Consider the following 21,072-nt stretch of genomic DNA (forward strand, 5'->3'; position numbering starts at 1 on the left):
TCTCTGTCTCTCCTACCTTAGAGACTGCCTGGTATAGTGAGGAGCATCTGTTTCTTCATTCGTTTTTCATCTATTCATTCATTTTTCTTTCATTAATTCATTCATTCAATCAGTGTTTATTTAGCACCTCATATCCTGGGTTTCCTAAAAGCTCTTAATAAGTTAAGTTTTGCATTAATATTTTATATATGTATATATTGTGTGTATGCACACACATATAATATATACATATATACATCTGTATAGATACATGTATATATGTGTATGTATTTAATGGAAGAATTAAGACTCAAAATCTGAGAATCCTTGTCTGCTGCCATATCATATACTTTACTTTGTGATATAAGCAAATTAATTACCATCCCTGGGCCCTAGTTTTCTTCCTCTGGAAAATGGTAGCAGCCTGAATGGAGGATTCATTGGATTTCTATGAGGCTGGTTTTGTTTTTGGTGTTGATTTTATGGTTTAGTCAAACAAGCCCTGGGTTGGGACTCCAGAGACCTGGTTTGGAATCCTGGCTCTGCTACTCTCTTACAGAAGTTACTTGATCCATATCAACCTCAGTTTCCTTAGCTATAGAATGAGAAGATTGAACTTGATAGCTTCTAAGGTCCCTACCAAATCTTAAGTTGGTGATCCTATTAATGAGAAAGTTTTACTTGTCAAATAACAATCAGACTAATGAATTTGGTCTTTTGAATTGAGGGAATTTAGTTCCATGGTGAGACACTACTACAAGCTTCTCCACTTGTCTTTCTATTCATAGCTCTGCTAATCATAGCTGGACTGATTCATAGACTATTAGAGCTGAAAAGCAACTTAGACTATACAATGTCGAAGGGAGAAGGGATCTTATTCATTCATTTTAAAAACATATGGTGTTTAGTGTCCTGTGCTGGAGGAGACATAAAGGTTAGATAAGATACAGTCCCTACCTTTGTGAAGCTTATAATCTAGTAGGGAGACAAGAGACAAAAATGAGTATGACATATAATAGTGGATTAGTGCATTTGAGGGATACAGGACAAGGTATCTATGGTATGTCACCATTACCATCTGGGTGGAGTCCAAGAAGCTTTCCTGGATGAAGTGGCATTTGAATCAGGCTTTGAGAGACAGATAGAAATCTGACTTAGCTATTTTGGTTAAGGTCACTACTATTTTACCAGTCATCTGGGTTTCTGACCTCAGTGCCAATCCCATCCAATCAGTTGCCAGATATTGTCATTTCTGTGTTCTCATTTCTCCCCTCTCCTTCCCTCCCTCCCCACCTCCCCCCACCTCTCTCTTCTCTCTCTTTTCTCTTTCTTTCTCCTTTCAAGTCTCACAGCCACCAAGAACCCTCTGGCCTGGACTATTGTAACAACCTTCCAAATTTGTTTCCTTGCTTCAAGTCTCTCCCCATTCTAATCCAGTTACCAGGGGATTTTCTTTGAGCACCAGTCTGTGACAGGTGCCTACAAAATAAATTCTAGTACTCATTCAAAACCTGCTCCCAAACCTTCCATTACGGCCGTGTTATGTCTTACTCCTATTTATACCCACTCTGATAAAGCTAAACTAGTTTAGCCTTTTTACTGTTTCTCAAGACAGGAAGATATAAATTGAAATCTGTTCTCAGTCACTTACTAGCTGCATGACCCTGGGCAAGTCACTTAGCCCTGTTTGCCTCAGTTTCCTCATCTGTAAAATGAGCTGGAGAAGGAAATGGAAAACCACTCCAGTGTCTCCCAAATGAGGTCAAGAAGAGTCAGACATGACTAAAATGACTGAATAACAACAAAAATTACTATTAAGCATCATTTCTCATCTCTTTGCCTTTAGATAAACTGTCCCTTAATGCCTAGAATGCCTTCTCCCTTCAAGGCTCAGCATCATCTTCTAAATGAAGTCTTTTCTTATTTCCTCTAGCTGCTAGTGCCTTCCCACATCTCCCTCTGCCAAAAAAAATGATCTTGTATTGATTTGGTCTATATTTGGTGTAAATATACAACAAATCAATACAAGATAAATTTTTTTTAATCAGTATATGCATACATCTCCTGGCTAGATTGTAAGCTTCATATTTGGATTTTTTCTCTATCCTCTGTGCCAAGCACAGAACCTGATAAATGATTGTTTATTGCTCTCTTTGTCTAAGACCTCAGGCAGCTCAACAGGTTGGCCTGGCACACAAGACTCATCTCCCCTCCTCTTTACCCATCACCCCCACCATAGCACTCAGGGCTGAAGGGGCACACACCCACGGTAGGCAAAAAATCCCAAGAACACATGATCTCCACAGTCAGTCAGCTGTCTTCTTCCTTCCTTTTTCTACTGTCTCCTCTCTTCCTCTTCTAACACTATCAGATTCTGTAGTTCTCTATAAGTCGCTGTGTTGAGGGCTGGCTTCTAGATAACAGCCAAGCTTCTCTCTGTCTCCATTTGTGTACTAGGTGCAAGTAACATCAAAGAAGGAGAGAGGCTGGTGTCTCCCTCCTGGCTGTTGTCACTTCCTTCTACCTCCCCAGCTCAGCTCTTTTGCTTATCTTACAAAGTTAACAGTGTCCCCAAGCTCAGATTTTGTGACTGACCTGACTGTGTGACTGATCAACTCTCATTCCTTATGCCTCCCTCTAAATACTGGGAGAATTGTGACACTCTTCTTAAAGGGCTAGTGACATGCCTCCCTTTCTTTTATAATGTGCTCTCCAAATTAATCAAGTTAAAAGGTACTGAAATCCAAAGAAATTAAGTTCCCACTCTTATTCCCAAGTGGCTTAGCAGCTTTGCAAGGCTGGCATGAAGATCAGAGGCAAAAATGTAAGAATCAGTGAATGTCCGTGCTGGAAAGGACCTTATAGACCAGGGGGTTCAGCTTCTTTTTTCTGTTGCACATGAGGATGCCAACGCCCAGAGGGCTGAGCTGCCCCAAATCTTATAGCTAATAATGGCAGATACAGGATTTGAGTCTGGATCTTTGGACTCCAGGTCCACAGTGTCTTTTCCACTCCTGTGCTGGGATTCACTTTTTTTTTCCCTTACCCTGACAGGCTGTGGAGGGGGACCACAGTGTCTGCCCACCTCTCCCCATTCGGAATGAGCAGCCTCTGCTGATTCTGGCCCAGTGGCTTCCAGTCCTGTCCTCTAGTGACCTCCAGGTGTACCTTTCAGAGAGGCTCCGACTCCTGTGTGACGGGGGCCCTCTCAGCCGCACCACATGTGTGAAAGCCGGCCTGGTAAGCTACCTGCTGGAAGCGCTGGGAATGGAGCCAGCTCTGAAACGCCAGGCTGCAGAGCACCTCCTGGAACTCCTGCAAGCCCTGGGGGGCGTCTCCCTGCGGCCAGCAGAGCTGAGGTGCCTTTTCCGCCTGCTCTGGACAGAGCCAGGCAAAGGTGCCCATCCCTACACTGCTGCTGTGATCCGGGCTCTGTCAGGTATGGCCCGTCAGAAGGGGCCGGAGCGGGCCCTCCGCTACTTCGACCTGACGCCTAGCATGGCAGGCATTATGGTGCCTTCTATCCAGCGGTGGCTGGGGCCTGCCTTCTCCTTCCATGCCTGGCTCTGCCTTCACCAGGAGCCACCCACCCCCAGCCTCCAAAGGGGAGGATGTTCCGTGTTCCACCCTGCTGGCCCCCCTCAGCTGAAGAGGAAGCAGCTGTACAGGTAAGGGGGGAATTGGTGGGATGTGGCTGGTGGGTGGTGATTTGTGCCCCATGAGGAGGAGAAGGAGGAGGAGGATGTGGAAGGTGCTTTTAGGGCTTACAGTCAGGGCAGACTCAGAGGATCGGGGCTGGACAAAGGGAACCTAGAGCCATGCTGAATATGTTTCCTAAGATGTAGAGCCAGGAGATATCTCAGAGGCACAGAGGGGGAAAGAGTCCCAGAGAGAAGTGACTTGCTCAAGACCACATAACTAGGAAATAAAGAGGTGGGATTACAGCTCACATTCTTCACCTCAAATCCAGAGCTCATTCCCTTAACACTGTCAAGTCATAGGACCTGAATTGGAGTCCCAACTGCTGCTCACTACAGGCATGACTTTGAGTAAATCCCTTCTACCCTCTGGGCCTCAGTTTCTCCCTCTGGAAAATGAGAGGGTTGGACTAAATGATCCCTGTGGTCCCTTGCAGCTCCAAATCCTATGATCCTTTGACAGGAACTATGTTTCCTTTCATCTCTGTAACTTCCCCAGTACTAAACAGAGTGCCCTACACTTAGGAGGCATATAATAAGTGTTTGCTGAATTAGATTCAGGGTGGTAGACAGGGGGATATAATTATGTGCTTGGGTGGAGTGTGGGCTGGTGGATGGTGAGTGGGAGGGCACTGGCACCGTTGCCTTGAATGAACCAATGCCCCAAGGCACTGGTGTCCACAGGGGCCACCTCCCCTGCTTACTCTGTCTGGGAAGGGAAGGTGACAACAGCTCATGGTGGGGGCTGTACCCGGTCCAGCTTTTTCACACCCAGTGGCACAGGCTTCGAGGCCTTCTTCACACCTTCTGGAATGCTGGTGGTAGCTGTGTGCACCAGGAAGGAGTATATGACAGTATCGCTGCCCGAGTTCCCCTTCAACGACTCTGCCTGGGTGAGCAGGGATGCACTGGGAGGTGGAGAAGGTGGAGTTTACATCTTAGGCATGTCTATCCCCAGGCTCACCTTCTCTCTGTCTCTTCCTTCCTGCCCTCTCTCTGCCTTTTCCCCACCTATCTCTTTGAGCAGTCTTGATAAACTATTCAGTGCAGATTGGGAATCATAGTGTGGGAGAGTGGAAAGAACCCCAGTCTTGAAGTTGGTATACCTGGGTTTAGATTCTGACACTCACCAGCTGTGTGACCTTCACAAGTCCCCTTGTGAAGTCTGAATTTCTGTTTACTCTTCTGTAAAACAAAGACATTAATATTCGACCCTTCAGCTTTGAGGGGTTGTAGTGAGAAAAACATTTTAAACACTTTAAAGTACTAGGTAAAAATGATCTGTTATATGTCAGTCATAGAATGTCAGTGCTGAAGGGGGTCTTGGAGACAAGGTCATTGGGCTTGAAGTGATAGCCCTATGTTTACCCAATAGAATGTAATCTCCCTGAGAGTGGGGCTGTGTTCTGTTTTGTCTCTGTCCCTGGCACATAGTAGGTGCTTAACAATTTCTTGAATTGGGTCAGATTACATCTGCTGCCCACATAATTTATCTTACCTTTCTGAGACTCCATTTCCTTCTTGTTAGATGAAGGTATGAAGTTAGATAATTTCCATGGCCCTTTCCAGATCCAAATTCAACAGCAATTTAATACAAGCCTGTCATTTTGAAAATAAGTCACAGAGAGGAAAAGAGACAAGGTTATTCAAGACTAGGAGCCAGGTTCCTTGAGTGCTGGACTAGTGACCTTTTCTCTATCATGGGGACTTCAGTACCTGCTAAGTACCCAGCCCTGTACTAGGCACTGTGGGGAATATGATCAAAAGATAATGTATGGCTTCGCCAACCTTAGAAAACCCTAGTCTGCTGAGGAAGATCCTGTGGCCATCCACCTCCTTTTTCAGATGAGAGAGACAAAGGCCCAGGGAGAGGAGCCAAGGCATCCTTGGACAGGTGGCAGGGTGGGGACTTTGTAGAATCAGCCCCGAAAACCTCCTGGTTCCCAAAACAGAACACGAGGTATCTGATGTAAAGGGTTCTCCTTTCAGCACAGTGTTGCCATCATTCATGTTCCTGGACGCCGACCCTTCAGCCAAAACTTGCTGTACATCTATGCCGATGGGCAGCTACTGAAGACAGCCCCACTGCGCTGCCCTTCCCTCAACGAGGTAAGTGTTGGGTTGGGGGAACTGGACTATGTACTTCGTCGTGGCCCCTTCTCCTAATGTATCACGAAGGCAGATGCCCCTTTGACCTTCCAAAGAGTGAGTGAAGGTACAGGAGGAGGATTGAAGAGGCAGGGAGGATCTTTTCTCTATCAGCCTGTCTTCAGATAATACATATACCAGACAGCCATGCTATTTTCATAGTCATACCAAGATATTTCCATTTCTATCATGGTAAATGTTTACAGAGATAACGCACAACAAAAGCACTCTGGGGTCCTCGGTAATTTTTAAGAATATAAAAGGTTCCTGACACCACGTGTTCGAGAACTGCTGCTATAGTCTATATCTTCAATAATTTTTTAAAAAAATTTAAATTCTGAACTTAAACACCAAATAAAATGAGCATTTCCATATACATAGTAGAAGAGAAAAAGGGAATTAATTATACATGAAATTATGAATCTGTTATGTATAACTTTTCAAGTATATAATAAATTCAAAATATAAAATAAATTCGGCATGTAACCCATTCATTTTTACCCAGAAGGAAACTGAGGCCCAGAGGTTGTGACTGCTCCACAGCAAGGAAGTGACAGAGCTAGGACTAGACCCCCAATGTCTTAGATTCAGTCCCACGCACTGCATGGCCAGCCCTATGCCCTGCATCACGTAGATAGCAGCCAAGGCAAAGCCCTACAGGTGTCCCTCCCTTTAAGCTGGTTTTCCTTGGGCTGGTTCCAGTTGTAAGTGTATTTTGGGAGCTTCTTGGGTGCTGCAAATATCTTCAGTCCACTTTCCATCCCCCAGTACTGACCCCAGTATCCAACTTGGTTCTGCTTGGTTCTACAGGCCACTACCCTCCTTCCATTACCTAAATACTGTAGCCTTTGCCAGGGGATATCCCGGCATAATTCTGTCCTTCTTCATAGACAACAGCAGCATGATAAAATCTGGAAGTTCTTAAACTTTTTGGTCTCAGGATCCCTTTATACTTTATCCTCTATACAAAAATTTTTAAGGAAAAAAGAGCTTTTGTTTATGTGGATTATGTATCTATAAACACTTACTGTATTAGAAATTATCTTACGAAAATAATTTTGACCTCACAGACCTCCTGAAAGGGTTTGGAGACCCCCAAAGACCACACTGATAACTTTGTATAATAGAGAGAGTACAGACTTGGGCCTCAAAAAGGCTGCGTTCCAGTTTTGTCTCAGATACTAAATAATTGTGTGATCTTGAAAGAGTCATTTCTCTTCTCTGGGACTTTGTTTCCTTGTGTCTAAAATGGGGATAATGCCTCCAGTTGTGAGGAAAATGCTTTATAATGTGTTATAGACACACAAACATTTTATTGTTCTCTCCCCCTGCTTCTCTTCTGCTGACTTGTCCCAAAGGGAGGGCACCCCTAAGAGCTGCCTGATAGCTGGTGAAGAGAGATCAGTCTGCTACATCCTCCCCATTCTCTACACTTGATGTCTCAAAGTGGAGGGCCTAAGATTACATCCTCTAGCAGTTCCAGCAGGCTTAGAAGCATGGCCTGCTGAGAATTATAATCACTCACCAAGGCCCTTCTCTAAAGAGAAGATGGGGGACCCAGAGACTGGGCCTAGCCATTCATTTATCTCAACAAACATTAATTAACCACCTATGGTATACAGAGAACTATGCTAAGCACCAGGAGACTCAGTGGGGTTGGGACTGGGGGATAATATATAATTTAGGTAAGAAAGACGCAGGTCTCAAAAGTCTAGAAGTAGATTTCCAGAAATTTTGAAAATTGAAAGTTTTGTGGAGAAATTTGAAATATACATATAATGTTAAAACCTCCTTTTCAGCTAAAGTCATTCTGTTAGTACAAACAAGAACAATTAAATGTGTTAAGGATACCTGTTTATAACATGACCCAATTTGGTATATTTTGAGCTCATAGAATCATCGAAGTCAGAACTGAAAGGCCTAGAAATGCTTCTCAGTGTTTGTGTGTACTCATAGGGGATATATTTTTTTATCTGTATTCCTAAATTTTTTAAACCAGAAGTAAATCTGAAGAGGAAAAAGGTTTTTTTCTCCCCAGTTTTTTCCCTTTTATTTCTTTTGCTGGGCAGTGTGGTTATATAAGGAAAAGTACTGAATTTGGAATCAGAGAACAGGAGCTCAGATTCTACTCTGGAGTTCCGTTTCTTCCTCTGTAAAGTAAAGGGGCTGGACTACATAGTCACTTAGGTCCTTTCAGCTCTAAAGTCCATGATGCTCTGAGTTTGAGTGGGCTTGGGTCTGTACAGAGACTCTAGCCCTCACTCATCTCTGCCCTCTCTCTTTCTTGCTGTTTTTGTCTATCTTCTTTCCTAGTCTTTCTCTTCCTGTTGCATCGGCTTGGCTGGCCAACGAACCACAACGACCACCACAGGCCCACCCATCTTCCCTGGTCCAGCCTACCCACCGCAGCTGCCATTCTCTGCCCACCCATCCCTCTCTCGATCCCAGTCTTTCCCTGCCAGCATGTCTTCTTGGGGGCCCAATGCCAATGTGGCAGGGTCCTCACGGGAGGGAGGCGTGAGCACCACTCTGGCTGGGAGCCAAGACACGGAATGGGGCAGCCCTACCTCTCTGGAGGGCCAGCTGGGCTCTGTTGTCATCTTCCACGAAGTCCTTCAACCAGCACACATCAGAACCCTTTTTACCTTGGGTATGTAATTCTCATGTCCGAGGGGATTGGTGAGAGGGAAAGAGGGTTGAAGATAAGGTCTCCTTTCCATGCCATCTTCAAACACTAAACACTTCCCCCTTATTGGGTGGGTGGGAGGAGGTAGTTTTGTTCCTTATCAGTTCCCCACACTGGCATAACCGAAGCTATCCAATTAAATCACAGCAAGACAAGCTGGAGGCTAGAGGTCTGGCTCCTGATAGATTGAAAATGCTTTTTTATATCACACATTCAATAAAAATTTATTCAGTGTAGTGTATATGCTAGGTGTCATAGAAGGGAGAAGGACGGGCAGGAGGAAGGTTATAGAGATGAATGAAACGTAACCCTTGCCCTCAGAGAGCTTACAGTCTAGGTGGGAAGTGAGGCATGATGTATGTATCATCATGAAAAGTTCAGAAACAGTCAGTGAATGATGACAGCTGCCAGCTTAATTTGATGCAACATTTATTAAGTGCCTACTATGTGAAAGGCCCCATTCTTGATCACTGGGAATAAAAAGACATTCCTTGCCTTTAGGTACTAACAATATAGCAAGGAGAGAATACATATTTGTACCTATATAAGTATAGTTTGAGATTGCTTTAAAGCCATCTTGGGAGCAAAGGGGAGAGCCCGATGAAGTTCAGTAGGACTTTCATAGCTAATAGTCTGTTTTGGCAGGAGCATGAAAAGGACTGGAAGGAAGTAGGGCTAGAAAGGTAGACTGGTGCCAGATTGTGGAGAGAACTGAGTGCCTTTCTCTGCACATACTTTATTCTATGGGTAATAGGGAATCATTGATGGTTCTTGAAGGCAGTAACATGGTCAGATATGTCAGATTCATATTCTAATTTGGCAATTATAACCCTTGGGCAGGGCTACAGGGAGAGTTCACTGAGGTTGGAAACAGTCAGAGAAATATTTACAGAGCTGAGAGGCAAGGCATTTGTGCACCCCAGGCAAAGGTGTAAAAACTACCTTGTATGTGTGCACACACAGTCACACATACACACATAAAGGTTGTAGGATGTCTGCCAGAGGCTTTGAGCTTTACTTTAATCCCTGCAGGTCATGGAGAGTAGGGATTCTGCTACTAAAATTATGTGCACTCATAAGAAGTCATATTAAAAAAAAGGCCCTGGGGCGTCCAGGTGGTGCAGTGAGTAAGAGTGCCAGCCCCAGCGTCGGGAGACTTGGAATCGGTTCCGGCCTCAGATACTCGGCACCCACACAAAAATAACTGGCCGTGTAACCTTGAGCAAGTTACTTAACCCCAATTGCTTTAAAAAAAAAATGGGCTCTGCCCCCTGTGGTGCCCCTCTCTGTCTTGCACCCTGTACCTGGACCAGCTCCATTTCATGGCAGAGCTGACTCTGGGTAGAGTGAGACTGAAGGATGGGACAGTTAGCAATGGCATCCACATCTGGGGCCAGGGAGGCTCCAGAGAACAGACCTATCATCCCAATGAAGGGAGCCCAGATGTGTGAAATGGGGGAGGGGCATGGGACCAGGCTAAATCAACACCAGCCGGTCTTCTTCTTTCGGGGAGGACAGGGTGGTGAAGGCCTGACACTTTTTCCCTTCTCCAGGCCCCAATGAGACATCTCCCTTCAAACCAGAGGGAGAAATGCAGGAGCTCAGCAACAAGATACTTCTCCACTACACACCCCAGGTTCCAGCCCTGCCACTCCCTGTCCCCCGCCTCTAGCCCAGTCCTCCATCTCTGTCCTCTCTCCACTGCTTCTGTCCTTTGTATTTTACCCTCAGCCTTGAAACTCTCCCTTTTCTGGTCCCCTGTTGTCTATTTCTATCCCCATCCCCCATCTCCACTCTCATTCCTCACAGCTGTCCCTCATTTTCCATCCTCCGTCCCATCTGCTACTGCTACTCCCTGCGATCATCTCTTATTTTTTATCCTTATCCATCCCCATCTTCCACCTCCTCCACCCTTTACCATGTACCTACCACCTGCATCCTCCTCCTCTCTCACTATGACTTCATTCCTTTCTTATATCCTCCAGAACCTTTCATCCCCTATTTCCCACAACCTTCCCACATCTGCCATCCTCTACCCTCTTTGTACATCCTCTATGTTCATTCCTCACCCCCAATCTTCCATCTGCATCACTGACCACTATTGGGTTCCACTCTAAAGTCCCTATCTTCATTCTTATACCCAGGGCAGAGTTCGAGGGCTAGAATGGGATGTGAGGATGATTTCTGTATAGTAGGGGCTGTGGACCTCTAGGTTCTTCTCCCCATCCCCAAATGTGTCCTAACCTGGCGGAGAAAGAAATTTCCAGGGAGTGGGGTGGGGCCATATGGGTCACAGGGGCCACCTTTCCTTTTCCCTTCCTTTTCACTGGGTAAGGTTAGTGGGGATTGGAGACCCCCAGGCCCTGATGGCTCACTTTTCCCTTCACTCAGGCCTGTAAGAATAAAATCTGTCTGGACTTGTCTCCTACTCACGGGCTAGATGGGCGCTTAACAGGACACAAAGTGGTGAACTGGGATGTGAAGGTATGTGAGCATGATGGCAGTCATCGGGAATGTCCTGTGGGTGGGATGAAATGGGAGGTAACAGCAGAACCCAGCCCTTATGGAGTGATGGTAGTCTTTGGATTCCTGGTTCCTGGCTGGAGGGTCACAGTGCCCAAGACAGCTGGGATACCTCAGATACCAATGAAGGTCATGGGCAAGAAGGTGGTGATGATGACTGCACTAGGTCTGAAGGTCAAGGTTACGGAGGCATTGGAACAGTGAGAGACCAGTCATAGGTTTCCTTCAACACTGTTCTGTTTTTTTTTTAAATCTACTTTATTCTATAATCTTTTTTATTATGTTCTATACTTCTGGTACATTTTGCTCTGTCCTATTCTGTTCATTTAACCTCATTCTGTTCCATCTCCTGGTCTTCCTTTCTATAATCCCAAGGGCCTTATGATCTAGAGACTAGAAGACGAGACTTCCCTGCATACAGGCTGCATTATTTAATGAAGCTCTAATCTGTGTGATTGAGACTGACTGTTGGGGAAAGGTCCAGAGAGGGGAGACCTTTGTGGGCTAGGACTGTATAAATTCCCCCTGAAAGATGGAGTCATGTTTGGAGAGTAAAAGGAGGGAGGTGGAGAGTCCAAGCAGACCTTGGTGCTCGGGGACTGTAGGTTCCTGGTGTGCAGAGGGTGGTGTTGTGACCCTCATAAGCCTGTCCTCCTGACCCTCACCCTGTTATTCCCTAGGACGTGGTGAACTGCGTGGGAGGGATGGGAGTTCTGTTACCCCTCCTAGAACAGGTGGGTTCCCAGCCCCAGGAAGCTGAGGGACAAGCTGAAACCCATGACCTAGTGGGCCCTGAGCTGACCTCCTCCCACAATGCCCAGGGTCTGCTTATCCCCCTGGGTAAGTCCTCAGGTAAGCCTCTTCTCTCTTCTGAAGAGCCTGGGCCCTTTCTCTGAGGGCTCCTTGCTCTCCTGTGCTGGGATCCAGCTTCTCTTGAGAACCCTTTTCTGTCTTTGGGGACTTTTCTGACCCTTTCCCACCACCCCCTGCTTCAGCCTCCTCCTTTATACCAAAACTTCTTCCAACTCCAAATCCCATGAGTATAAGTATGGATACAGTCGAGGGAGTGTGATGGAGTGAAGAAATTTCCAGATTTGGAGTCAAAGGACTGGCTGTGAATCCCAGCTCCTTATGGGTCCTACAGCAGGTTCCCTTCCTTCTCTGGGCCACAGTGTCCTCATCTGTAAAATGAAGGAGTCAGATTAAATGAGGGGCTCTTAACCTTTTTTTGTTTCCTGAACTCCCTTGATATTCTGGGGAAGCCTGTGAACCCCCTTTTGGAATCTTTTTTTTTTTTAAACAAAATAGGGTAGAATCTTTTTGTAAAAAAACAAAAACAAAATATTTAGGGTTATAAAGGAAACCAATCAGTTAGATTTTTTCTTTTTTTTTTTTTTAAAGCAATTGGGGTTAAGTAACTTGCTCAAGGTTACACGGCCAGTTATTTCTGGGAGTGGTGCTAAGTATCTGAGCCCAGATTTGATCCCCAGGTCATCCTGACACTGGGGCCGGTGCTCTTACTTGCTGAGCCACCTGGCCGCCCCTCAATCAGTTAAATTTTAAAAACAAATTCACAGACCCCAGGTTAAGAACCCCTAGACTAGATGGTCTATAAGATCTCTTCTAGAACCAAATTAGTGAAAAGAATACTACTGATTAGCTTTGTGACCTTGGGCAAGTCACTTAACTTTTATGAGCTTCAGTTTCCCCAGTGAAGACGTTTAGATTAGATGGTGTAGTCTGACAAGACTCTCAGGGCCCCCCATCTCCACTCCCAGTTGGGACCTCCTGAGGTCCACAGTGGGACCCCCCCCAGTGATAGGTTCTCCTCCTCCATCCCTATGTGACTCTTCCCCTCCCCCAGATCCCACCACCAGCCCCATCCTGCTGTCCTCTCTGCCTTCCCTCCCTCTGACCTCCCCTTCCTCTTCGCCTCCCCTCCACCCAAGAGAGCCGAGTAGAACGGAATGGTGTAGCTGCCTTCTTGCTCATGGTGAAGAATTTTCTCCGAGGACACCTGGTGAATCAGGAGAGCTTGATACAATGCCATGGGCCAGCCATCATTGGGGCATTACTGCAGAAGGTGAGGGCCTATCGAGATGGAGATCTGGGCTCTCTCAGGAGGGGAACGTGGGGCAAGGGAAAAGGGTGGTCTTGTCTTAACCTTTATGACTCAGCTGGTCTATGTGCTGTAGTGGATCTGGGTGATCATTCTGGTCCAGGCCTCCCCCCCCTGCCCCTTATTTTACAGTTGACAAACTGAGGCCAAGAAAGATCAGGTAAATGTCTTGCCCAAGGTCCCACAGGTAGTGGGAGATGGTGAGCTGGGGTTGTGGGTGACTGAGGGTTAGTGAGGTACTGGAGTCAGGGGATCTGGGTTTAAATTCTCACTCTGCTGCAGTGACCTTTGACCAGTCACCCTCTCTGAGCTTCTCTTGCTCAACTATAAAATGAGACGGTTGGCCTAGAACAGGGACATTGAGCCTTTTTTGTGTCCTGGACTCCTCCAGCAGTCTGGAAGTGCAGGGACCCCTTCTTAGAATACTGTTTTTAAATCCGTAAAATAAATGTATAGAGTTACAAAGGAAACCCAATTATTTTGATATCCATTTATCAGAATAATTTTTTAAAGGTCATAGATCCCAGATTAAGAACTCCTGAGCTAGCTGTTCCAGGTAAAGCTCCTTGCCTGCTCCAGTACACTGGATTTCTAAGGAGAGGCAGTATGGTTCAGTGGGAAGAGTGTTGGCTTTAGAATCAGAAGATCTAGGTTCAAATCCTACTACCTCTCTGATTTTTAAGACCTTGGGAAATTCAGCTTCACCTTCCTGGGCTTCCTTTCCCCAGGTCCCCAGCCACTGCATGGATATGAACGTCCTGATGGCTGCCCAGATGCTCATGGAGCAGGTAGCCTCTGAGGGCAATGGGCCCCTCCTGCACCTGCTCTACCAGCACCTGCTTTTCAACTTCCATCTGTGGAGCCAGAGTGACTTTGCTGTCCGGCTGGGTGAGGCTTGTTCTCTCATACCTCCCCTCTCTCCCCTGAGAATATGGAGTCAGGAGGCTTCACTCCCCTCCAACAGGCAGGGGCAGGGCCTTGGGAGTGTGAAAGACTCCTAAGGGGAGATCGGGGATTGGGGCTCCCCCTTTGCTATAGTGTCTCCTATCCCTGTCCCATAATGGGCATTCACCTTCCCTGGCCTAGATGCTAGGAAAAAGCTAGGAAAAGAAAAGGAAGCATGATTCTACTCTTGAGGAGCTACTGTCCTGATAGAGCCAAGGGAGAAATCTTGTCAGCCCTGCCCTCAAGGAGCTCCCAGTCTGAGGAGGATAAATGTTTCTTTCCTGGTCTGACTGGGAGATAGGAGGCATATGCAGGAAATAAACAGTTCTCTCTGCCCCTGGGGCCAGGTCATATTCAGTACCTGTCCAACACCATTAAGGAGCACAGACAGAAGGTTCGAAAGAAATACGGAGTCCAGTACATCCTTGACTCAGTGCGTGCCCACTACAGGTGAGGGGGTGGGCACTGGGCAGAGTGACAGTGGGGGTGTTCTTCTCCTTTCCCTCCTCCTCCTTTTCTCTCTCTGTCTCTCTCTCTTTCTTTCCTCCCTATTCTGTGTCTATGCCTTTGTTCATCTCTCACCTCTGCTTTTCCCTTCCTTGTGTCCCAGCACACAGAGGGAGCGTCCCCTTGCTGAGGATGACTTAAGAACAGTGCAGACCTCCCTGTTCAGTCTGGTCAAGGAGTTCCTGGCCCGAAGCTTCTCCCCAGAGGAGATGCATGCAGTGCTCAACTACCTGGCTGGGTCCAGTGATGAAGGCCAGGTACAAAGGCGGGGCAGGCTGAGAGCGGCCTGAGGGGGCAGGGCAGCTGGGTGGCTGGGTGGTTCATAGAAAGGCGCATGGACCTGGAGGAAGCAGAGGTTGAGGAGCAGCCCTGAGGACCTGGGCAGGGTGCAGAGCTCTGTGCTAGGCACTAGGGAAGATGCAGAATTTACATATGACCATGTGCTCATGAGCTCATAAGACTAGGAGTAGAAAGCACAAGTACAGATGACCATAATACACAATATTCATTGATTCATGTACTGATACCCTCCTTCAATGCTTCCTCAATTCAACATAACACACCTCCATTAAATATCTGCTCTGTACAAGGCACCTTATAAGGTCCTGGGAATTCAAAGAAAGAGAAATCAAAAACATGATTTCTCCCTTAGGAGCTTATAATTTTCCTAGAGGCTGCAGCATGTAAACAAGGTAATATGAAGAAGGAGGCAACATTAGCAGTCAGTGGGGGTGGTGGGAGATCAGGAGAGGCTTCCTAGAAGAGGTGGTGCCTGAGCTGAGCCTCGATTTTATGGATTTTGGAGAGGCTGACGAGAGGAGGAAAGGGCATTCCATGCAGATTGCAAAGGGTTAGGCTGAGGAATTTGTACTTTATATGGGAGAAATATCGTGGAAGGTGAATAAGATTTGTCAACTGATTGGATATGGGGAGTGAAGGAGAGAGAAGTCAAGGATGATTGATTTGGGGAATCCAGGTGACTAGAGGTATGGTGGGATCTCCAAAAGAAATGGGGAATTTAGGGCAGAAGGTAGTAAGTTCAGTATGAGATCTATTAAGTTTGAGATGCTACAGGCCACCCAGGCTGAGATAACCAGCAGATAGTTAGTGATTGAGTACTGGAACTTGAGTGAGAGATTGGGGCTGGTTACATAGGTTTGGGAGTCTTCATAGAGCTGATCATTGAACCCAAGGGAGCTGATGAGCTGACCAAGAAAGAAGAAAGCCTAGAGGGAATCTTGGGGACCTCCCAAGAGTTAGAGGGCAAGGCATGGATAATGATGATCGAGCAAAGAAGACTGAGAAAGAGTGGTCAGGCAGGGAGGACGATGGCTGGGGGAGAGCAGTGTCACAAAAGCTAATTATGGGGGGGGGCAGAGGCTATCTAGGACTAGAAAGTGGCTGGCTACGTTGAAAGTCACAGAGAAGTCAAGGAGGATGAGGACTGGAAGAAGGTCATTGGATTTAATCTCTTCATTGGCAGCCTTGGAAAGAATAGCAGAAGGATCAGAAATGTAATGGCAAGAGACTGAAAAGTGAGTGGGGGGGGGGGAAAGAAATGAGCAAGGACAGTTTTTCCTAGGAATTTAGCTGATATAAAGATATAGAATAATAGATTTGGGGATTGACAGGGTCAAATGAAGCTTTTTTTAAGGGTTAGAAAGTCCAGGGAATGTTTTTGGGTAGCAGGGAAAGGAGTCAGTAGAGAAGGAAAAAAAGAAAATGAGGGAGAAAGGGGTATCATGAAGGGGACAAACTGTCAGAGGAGCAGAGAGGGGAGAGGATCAAGGATACACATAGAGGGCTTGGTTTGGGTGAGGAGACTAGTGTCTTTGTCACTTGGATGTGACCCTGGGTTCTCAAAGTCTCTGTCAAGCTTTTCATTAAGAAAGAAAAGCTTCCAACACAGTCCTAGGGATGGGAATAAATGCAAGGGCTTGGCTGCCTGGGGATAGAAATTTAAACCCTCTAAGACATGGAGTGGTGGGAATCTGCTTGGGTCAGGGGGAAGATCCACAGTGACAAAATCTCAGATTCTTGAAATATTCTGAGAAAAGTACAAACAGCATGGCATGAGGGATCCCGGGGAGAAAAGAGGGATATCAAGGAAGGCTTCTGTAAGAGGTGCCATTTGAAATGAGCCTTGGGCGCAGCCTGAAAGCTGGCACAGTGACCAGGATGGGGAAGCAGGCTGTGTGAGGAATGGAAGGCATGTAGGGGATGTCTTACCTGTTCTGAGCCCTGGGCAGAATCTGTGGGCTCTGAGTGACTCTACCTCCACCCTAGGTATGTGGGGTTTTGGACATGCTTTTGAACCTGCTGCGGAGCTCACTGGTCCAAGAGCCCCTCTGCACCTTCCTGCTGGAGCCAAATAATGTGGAAGTATTGTTTGCCCTATTGGTGCACAGGTCCTTCTCCGACCAGCTGCGTGACAAGGTCTTCAAGGTAAGCCATTGTCCCCTTCTCTTATTCTAGCCCCTGCCAAGGGAACTACACCAACATCTCCACTAGAGACATGAATGAGGATCCAGGCACGAGCTTTGTGGGCGTGCCTATGCCAGTATCTCAGAGAGAATGGGGGGCAGAAGAGGACCGTGCCACTCAGTGTTGTATATTCTCAAGAGCACTGGTTTGGGGGTCAGAGAATCTTACTTTAAATCTCAAAGTTCCCCCCTACCTTTACATCTGCAAAGGCTTTGCCAATTCACGAGCTATAGATATGTGTGTGTGTGTGTGTGTGTCTGTATATAAGTGATTTTTCTAAGCAGTGTGACATTGTGGATAGAGTGTTGGGCCTGGAGCCCAGACAACCTGGGTTCGAATCCTTCTCACACTTAACTAACTGTTTGACCCTGAACCCTGTTTTGGATGTTCTTAGCAAAGATACTGAATGATTTGCTATTTCCTTCTCTAGTTTATTTTATAGATGAGGAAACTGAGGAAAACAGGGTTAAGGGAATTCCTCTGGGTCACAGAACTAATTAGAGTCTGAGGCCAGATTTGAACACAGGATGATGAGTTTTCTTGACTCCAGACCACACGCTGTATCAACTGTGCCACCTAATTGCTTTCCCCAAAATTAGGTGGCACAGGTTATCTCAAATAGAATAGAGGATTTTTGGAATCAGTCACAGGACCTGCTATACTTAATACTTAGCAGTAGAAAGAACATTGAATTTTCAGAAAATTGAGGATCACCCCATGGAGCTGTTAGCTCATAAGACATAGAATTTGGAGCCAGATGGTCTAGCCCACTTTACAGAGCAGCAAACTCTAAGACCCTGAGGAGAAAAGACCTTGCTGAAAATTGTACAGGTGGGAGAGTAGAGGTTTGAATCTAGACCCCTGGAGATCCTGACTCCAAATCCAGGCTTCTTTTTGCTTCTGAGTTCCCATGCCTAGAGAACAGGACCTCACAGGGAACATGGGCATCATAAGCTATCCCTTTCTCACCTTGGCTCATCTCACTCTCCTTCTGTCTTTGGCCAGATCCTGAATAAGCTCTTGAAGAGTGATCGAGTGCCCGAACGTTGTAAGCATCGGCTCAAGCTGAAGGACTGTGGTCTCCAAGGCCTCATTGCCTGCCTGCCGGATGGACCCGTCTCCTCTCACCTCTGCCGGGGCCTCTCTGAGCAGGTCCTGAGTGCAGGTAGGGTTTGGAGTGAGACAGTGGGAAGAGAGGAGGGGAGATCTGGGGAGTTTCTGGAGTTGGAAAGGTCTGGGCATGTGCAACACCAGATTGGTGAACTATGGAATTCAAGAATGGGGGTCTTAGAATTTAATTCATTCACCAAACATTTCTTTAGTGCTCTGTGATGGGCCCAGAAGAGACAGTACCCCTACCATCGTATAATTTATCATCTTAAAGGTTTTAGTGGAAGAATGTGAGGGAAAATCCACGTCACTTATTAGTGGGTAGGGCTGGAGGAACAGGACCAGGGAAGCCAAGAGAAGAGTAATGAAAGCAGCTTGTTCCTTGAAGAGGTGGGGGGCTTAGTGGTCTAACACACAAGGAGCCATTTATCCTCCATTTGCTCTCACAGACTGCCCAAACCTCAAGGACTTGGTAGCTGTTGTATATCTGTCCCACCGTGCCCAGCTCAGTGTCCGCCTGGACATGTGTAGGAAGGTGAGTGTACAAGCTGGGTCCTCCTAGGAGTGGGGACTACAGGCGAAGGGAAAGGGGGCTGTGACCCAGGAACCCAGAAAGGAGAAAAAAGGGTTAAGAGGGAAGAGACCAGCCCAAGGGCTAACTGGAGACCAGGACAGGATGCCCATGCCTCCCGTACCATTTCTCCTTCTCTTCCCCCCTCTTTCAACCCTCTTCAGAAGCAAGTTGGTGTCATGGAAAGAAGGCAGGGGGTGGAGTGGAAAGGGAGATTTGAGAAGCAAGGAAAATGAGCCAATGGTGGGTAGATGCTGCCAAAGTCTCCGAATAGGGTGATATAGAGAGTTTGAGTTCCTTTCTGGTGAGATGATAGAATGATCAGGATTGTCCTAGACAAACACGGAGCCCATCACCACTGGCACAGTGAGAGGCAGCTTGTTGTAGTCAATAGAGTCCTGAGCTTGGGGTCAAGAAGACCTAGGGAGACAGGAGTTCAAATCCTGCGTTTCCCACTTACTGCTTCCATGACCATTATATCAAATGAGATATAATGTATGGAAAGTGCTTTGCAAGCTAAATGTGCCCCCACAAGCTGTGATGACTGTGAGTGAATCAGGTGTCAGCCTCTTCATCTTCAGCCCCCCTCAGAGGGCCCTTCCAGCTTAGAGCTGTGGCCTTCGGAGCCTGTGATTTCTAAGGTCCCTAAAGCTGTGATCCCATGAGAGAGGGGTTCGGAAGACCTGTGTTCAAATCCTGGCTTTGTCACTTATTAGCTGTGTGTAGTTGGAACAACCTTTAAGGCTCTGTGAGCCTCAGTTTTCTACTCTGTAAAGTGGGGTCAAGAACATTTATTGTAGGATCATGGGTTTTAAAGTTGAAAGGAGCCTGAGAGACCATCTGCTGAAAGCCCTTTACTTTCTGTATGAGGAAACAGGCTCAGACAGTTAAATAATTTGTCCAGGGTCACACAGGTAAGTGAGAGGCAGGACCAAGGTTTGAATCTGGGAGTTTGGAGTTTATTCTCCAGTGTTCTTTTTCACTACAATGCACTTCCACCTCCCAGAAGTGAGGAGAGTATTTTGTCAAACTTGAGGGGCTATAAGAATGGGAGCTGAGATGCTGGTTTAATCCCATGCAGCTGTTTCACCTGATCTATGGGCAGCCAGATATGGTGCGGCAGCTGGCCCGGCAGGTGGGCTGGCAGGACATCCTAACACGTCTGTACGTCCGAGAAGCCCCTGCTGCCCCCTCGCCAAACCCCCCAGAGCCAGCCCCTGCAGAGTTGAGCAGCGATGTCTTCCTGCCTCTGCCTTTTGAGGCCTCTCTTGAGTCTTCCGAGAGTTTTCCAGAAACCGAGGCCTCACCTCCCAACAGTGTGAGACACTCCTCCTCCGACAGTGTGAGACACTCCTCCTCCTCTGCCGTGGTCCCCAGTGACCCACCGTCTTTAGAAGCTACCTACCAGCCGCTCTCACCCTTCTGTTCACCTTTTGACCTGGGCCCAGAACTGGCTAGCACAGGGTCTGGGGCCACTGTGGGTAGTGGTGAGAACCTGACCCCCGTCAGCCTACCTAGCACACCATCTCCGCTGGAAGGGGGACGGCCTTTCCCACCCCTCCGGGGCCGCCACAGCTCCAGCCTCTCCAATGTTCTGGACGAGACCAGCTTCCAGGAGCCCAGCCTTGGGGATGATACCTCCAATACCAGCAACCCTCAGGTCAGGCCTTTGTGGGGAACGGGTCTCAAGGGGGTAAATTAGGGGCATGGTTCATTCAGCCTGGAATAAGGGAAGGACTATTGAATAGGCACAACGGAGACCCTGGTAATGGTCCAGAAAGGGACGAGTCTCAGCCTCTCAAAGGAGGATATCACCTTAACCTGCTTGATAAGTAAAAACCTCTTCTAGTCCACACAGTCCTAATGCTATGGGGATGCAGAGTGCATGGGGCCTGGCTGGCCCCATGCTATGAACTTCTGCCTCCCTTTTTATCATCTCTCTCTCTATGTCTGTCTCTCTCGCTCTGTCTGTCTGTCTGTCTCTCACTCACTCTCTCTCATCTTGACTACCCTTCAAGGCCCAGATCCTCCAGGACGCCCTCCCTGGATGGCTACCCCAATCTATACTGATCTTTCCCTCTTGAATTCTTTTTGCTTACACTTTCTGCACCTCTTGGCTGGTATTTATTCTTTATGACCACTTGGTTATGGCTGTCTTCCATGGTTATCAAAGTGTTTTTATCCAGTCTTTTTCCAACTAGACTTAGGTTCTTAAAGGTCCAGGGTCTTGTCTTAACCATCATGTTCCCTATAGCGCCCAAATCTGTGACTTTCACATAATGGGGCAGTGTTAGATGGTGGA

The 21,072-nt window shown here is 47.0% G+C and overlaps 1 protein-coding gene across 5 annotated transcripts in view; it reads left to right on the plus strand.

Moving 5' to 3' along the window:
* The window catches only part of NBEAL2 (neurobeachin like 2), a 149,931-nt gene that overhangs the window by 93,895 nt on the left and 34,964 nt on the right, over positions 1-21,072 (plus strand). For 4 of the 5 annotated variants that reach the window (XM_069095908.1, XM_069095904.1, XM_069095907.1 and 1 more), the window contains 15 exons: positions 3,034-3,647; positions 4,438-4,570; positions 5,667-5,786; positions 8,139-8,475; positions 10,065-10,147; positions 10,903-10,995; positions 11,715-11,886; positions 12,984-13,117; positions 13,882-14,041; positions 14,446-14,548; positions 14,709-14,862; positions 16,892-17,050; positions 18,095-18,254; positions 18,649-18,734; positions 19,852-20,430. In XM_069095908.1, coding sequence (XP_068952009.1) covers positions 3,034-3,647; positions 4,438-4,570; positions 5,667-5,786; positions 8,139-8,475; positions 10,065-10,147; positions 10,903-10,995; positions 11,715-11,886; positions 12,984-13,117; positions 13,882-14,041; positions 14,446-14,548; positions 14,709-14,862; positions 16,892-17,050; positions 18,095-18,254; positions 18,649-18,734; positions 19,852-20,430 — 3,087 coding nt within the window. The remainder of the gene's footprint in view (positions 1-3,033; positions 3,648-4,437; positions 4,571-5,666; positions 5,787-8,138; positions 8,476-10,064; positions 10,148-10,902; positions 10,996-11,714; positions 11,887-12,983; positions 13,118-13,881; positions 14,042-14,445; positions 14,549-14,708; positions 14,863-16,891; positions 17,051-18,094; positions 18,255-18,648; positions 18,735-19,851; positions 20,431-21,072) is intronic. The other variant, XM_069095905.1, reaches the window with a different exon arrangement.

Source organism: Petaurus breviceps, unplaced genomic scaffold (genome assembly GCF_028583685.1).
Source record: "Petaurus breviceps papuanus isolate PSGF00001 unplaced genomic scaffold, PetGlider_PUasm1.0 227, whole genome shotgun sequence".
Classification (NCBI taxonomy): domain Eukaryota; kingdom Metazoa; phylum Chordata; class Mammalia; order Diprotodontia; family Petauridae; genus Petaurus; species Petaurus breviceps.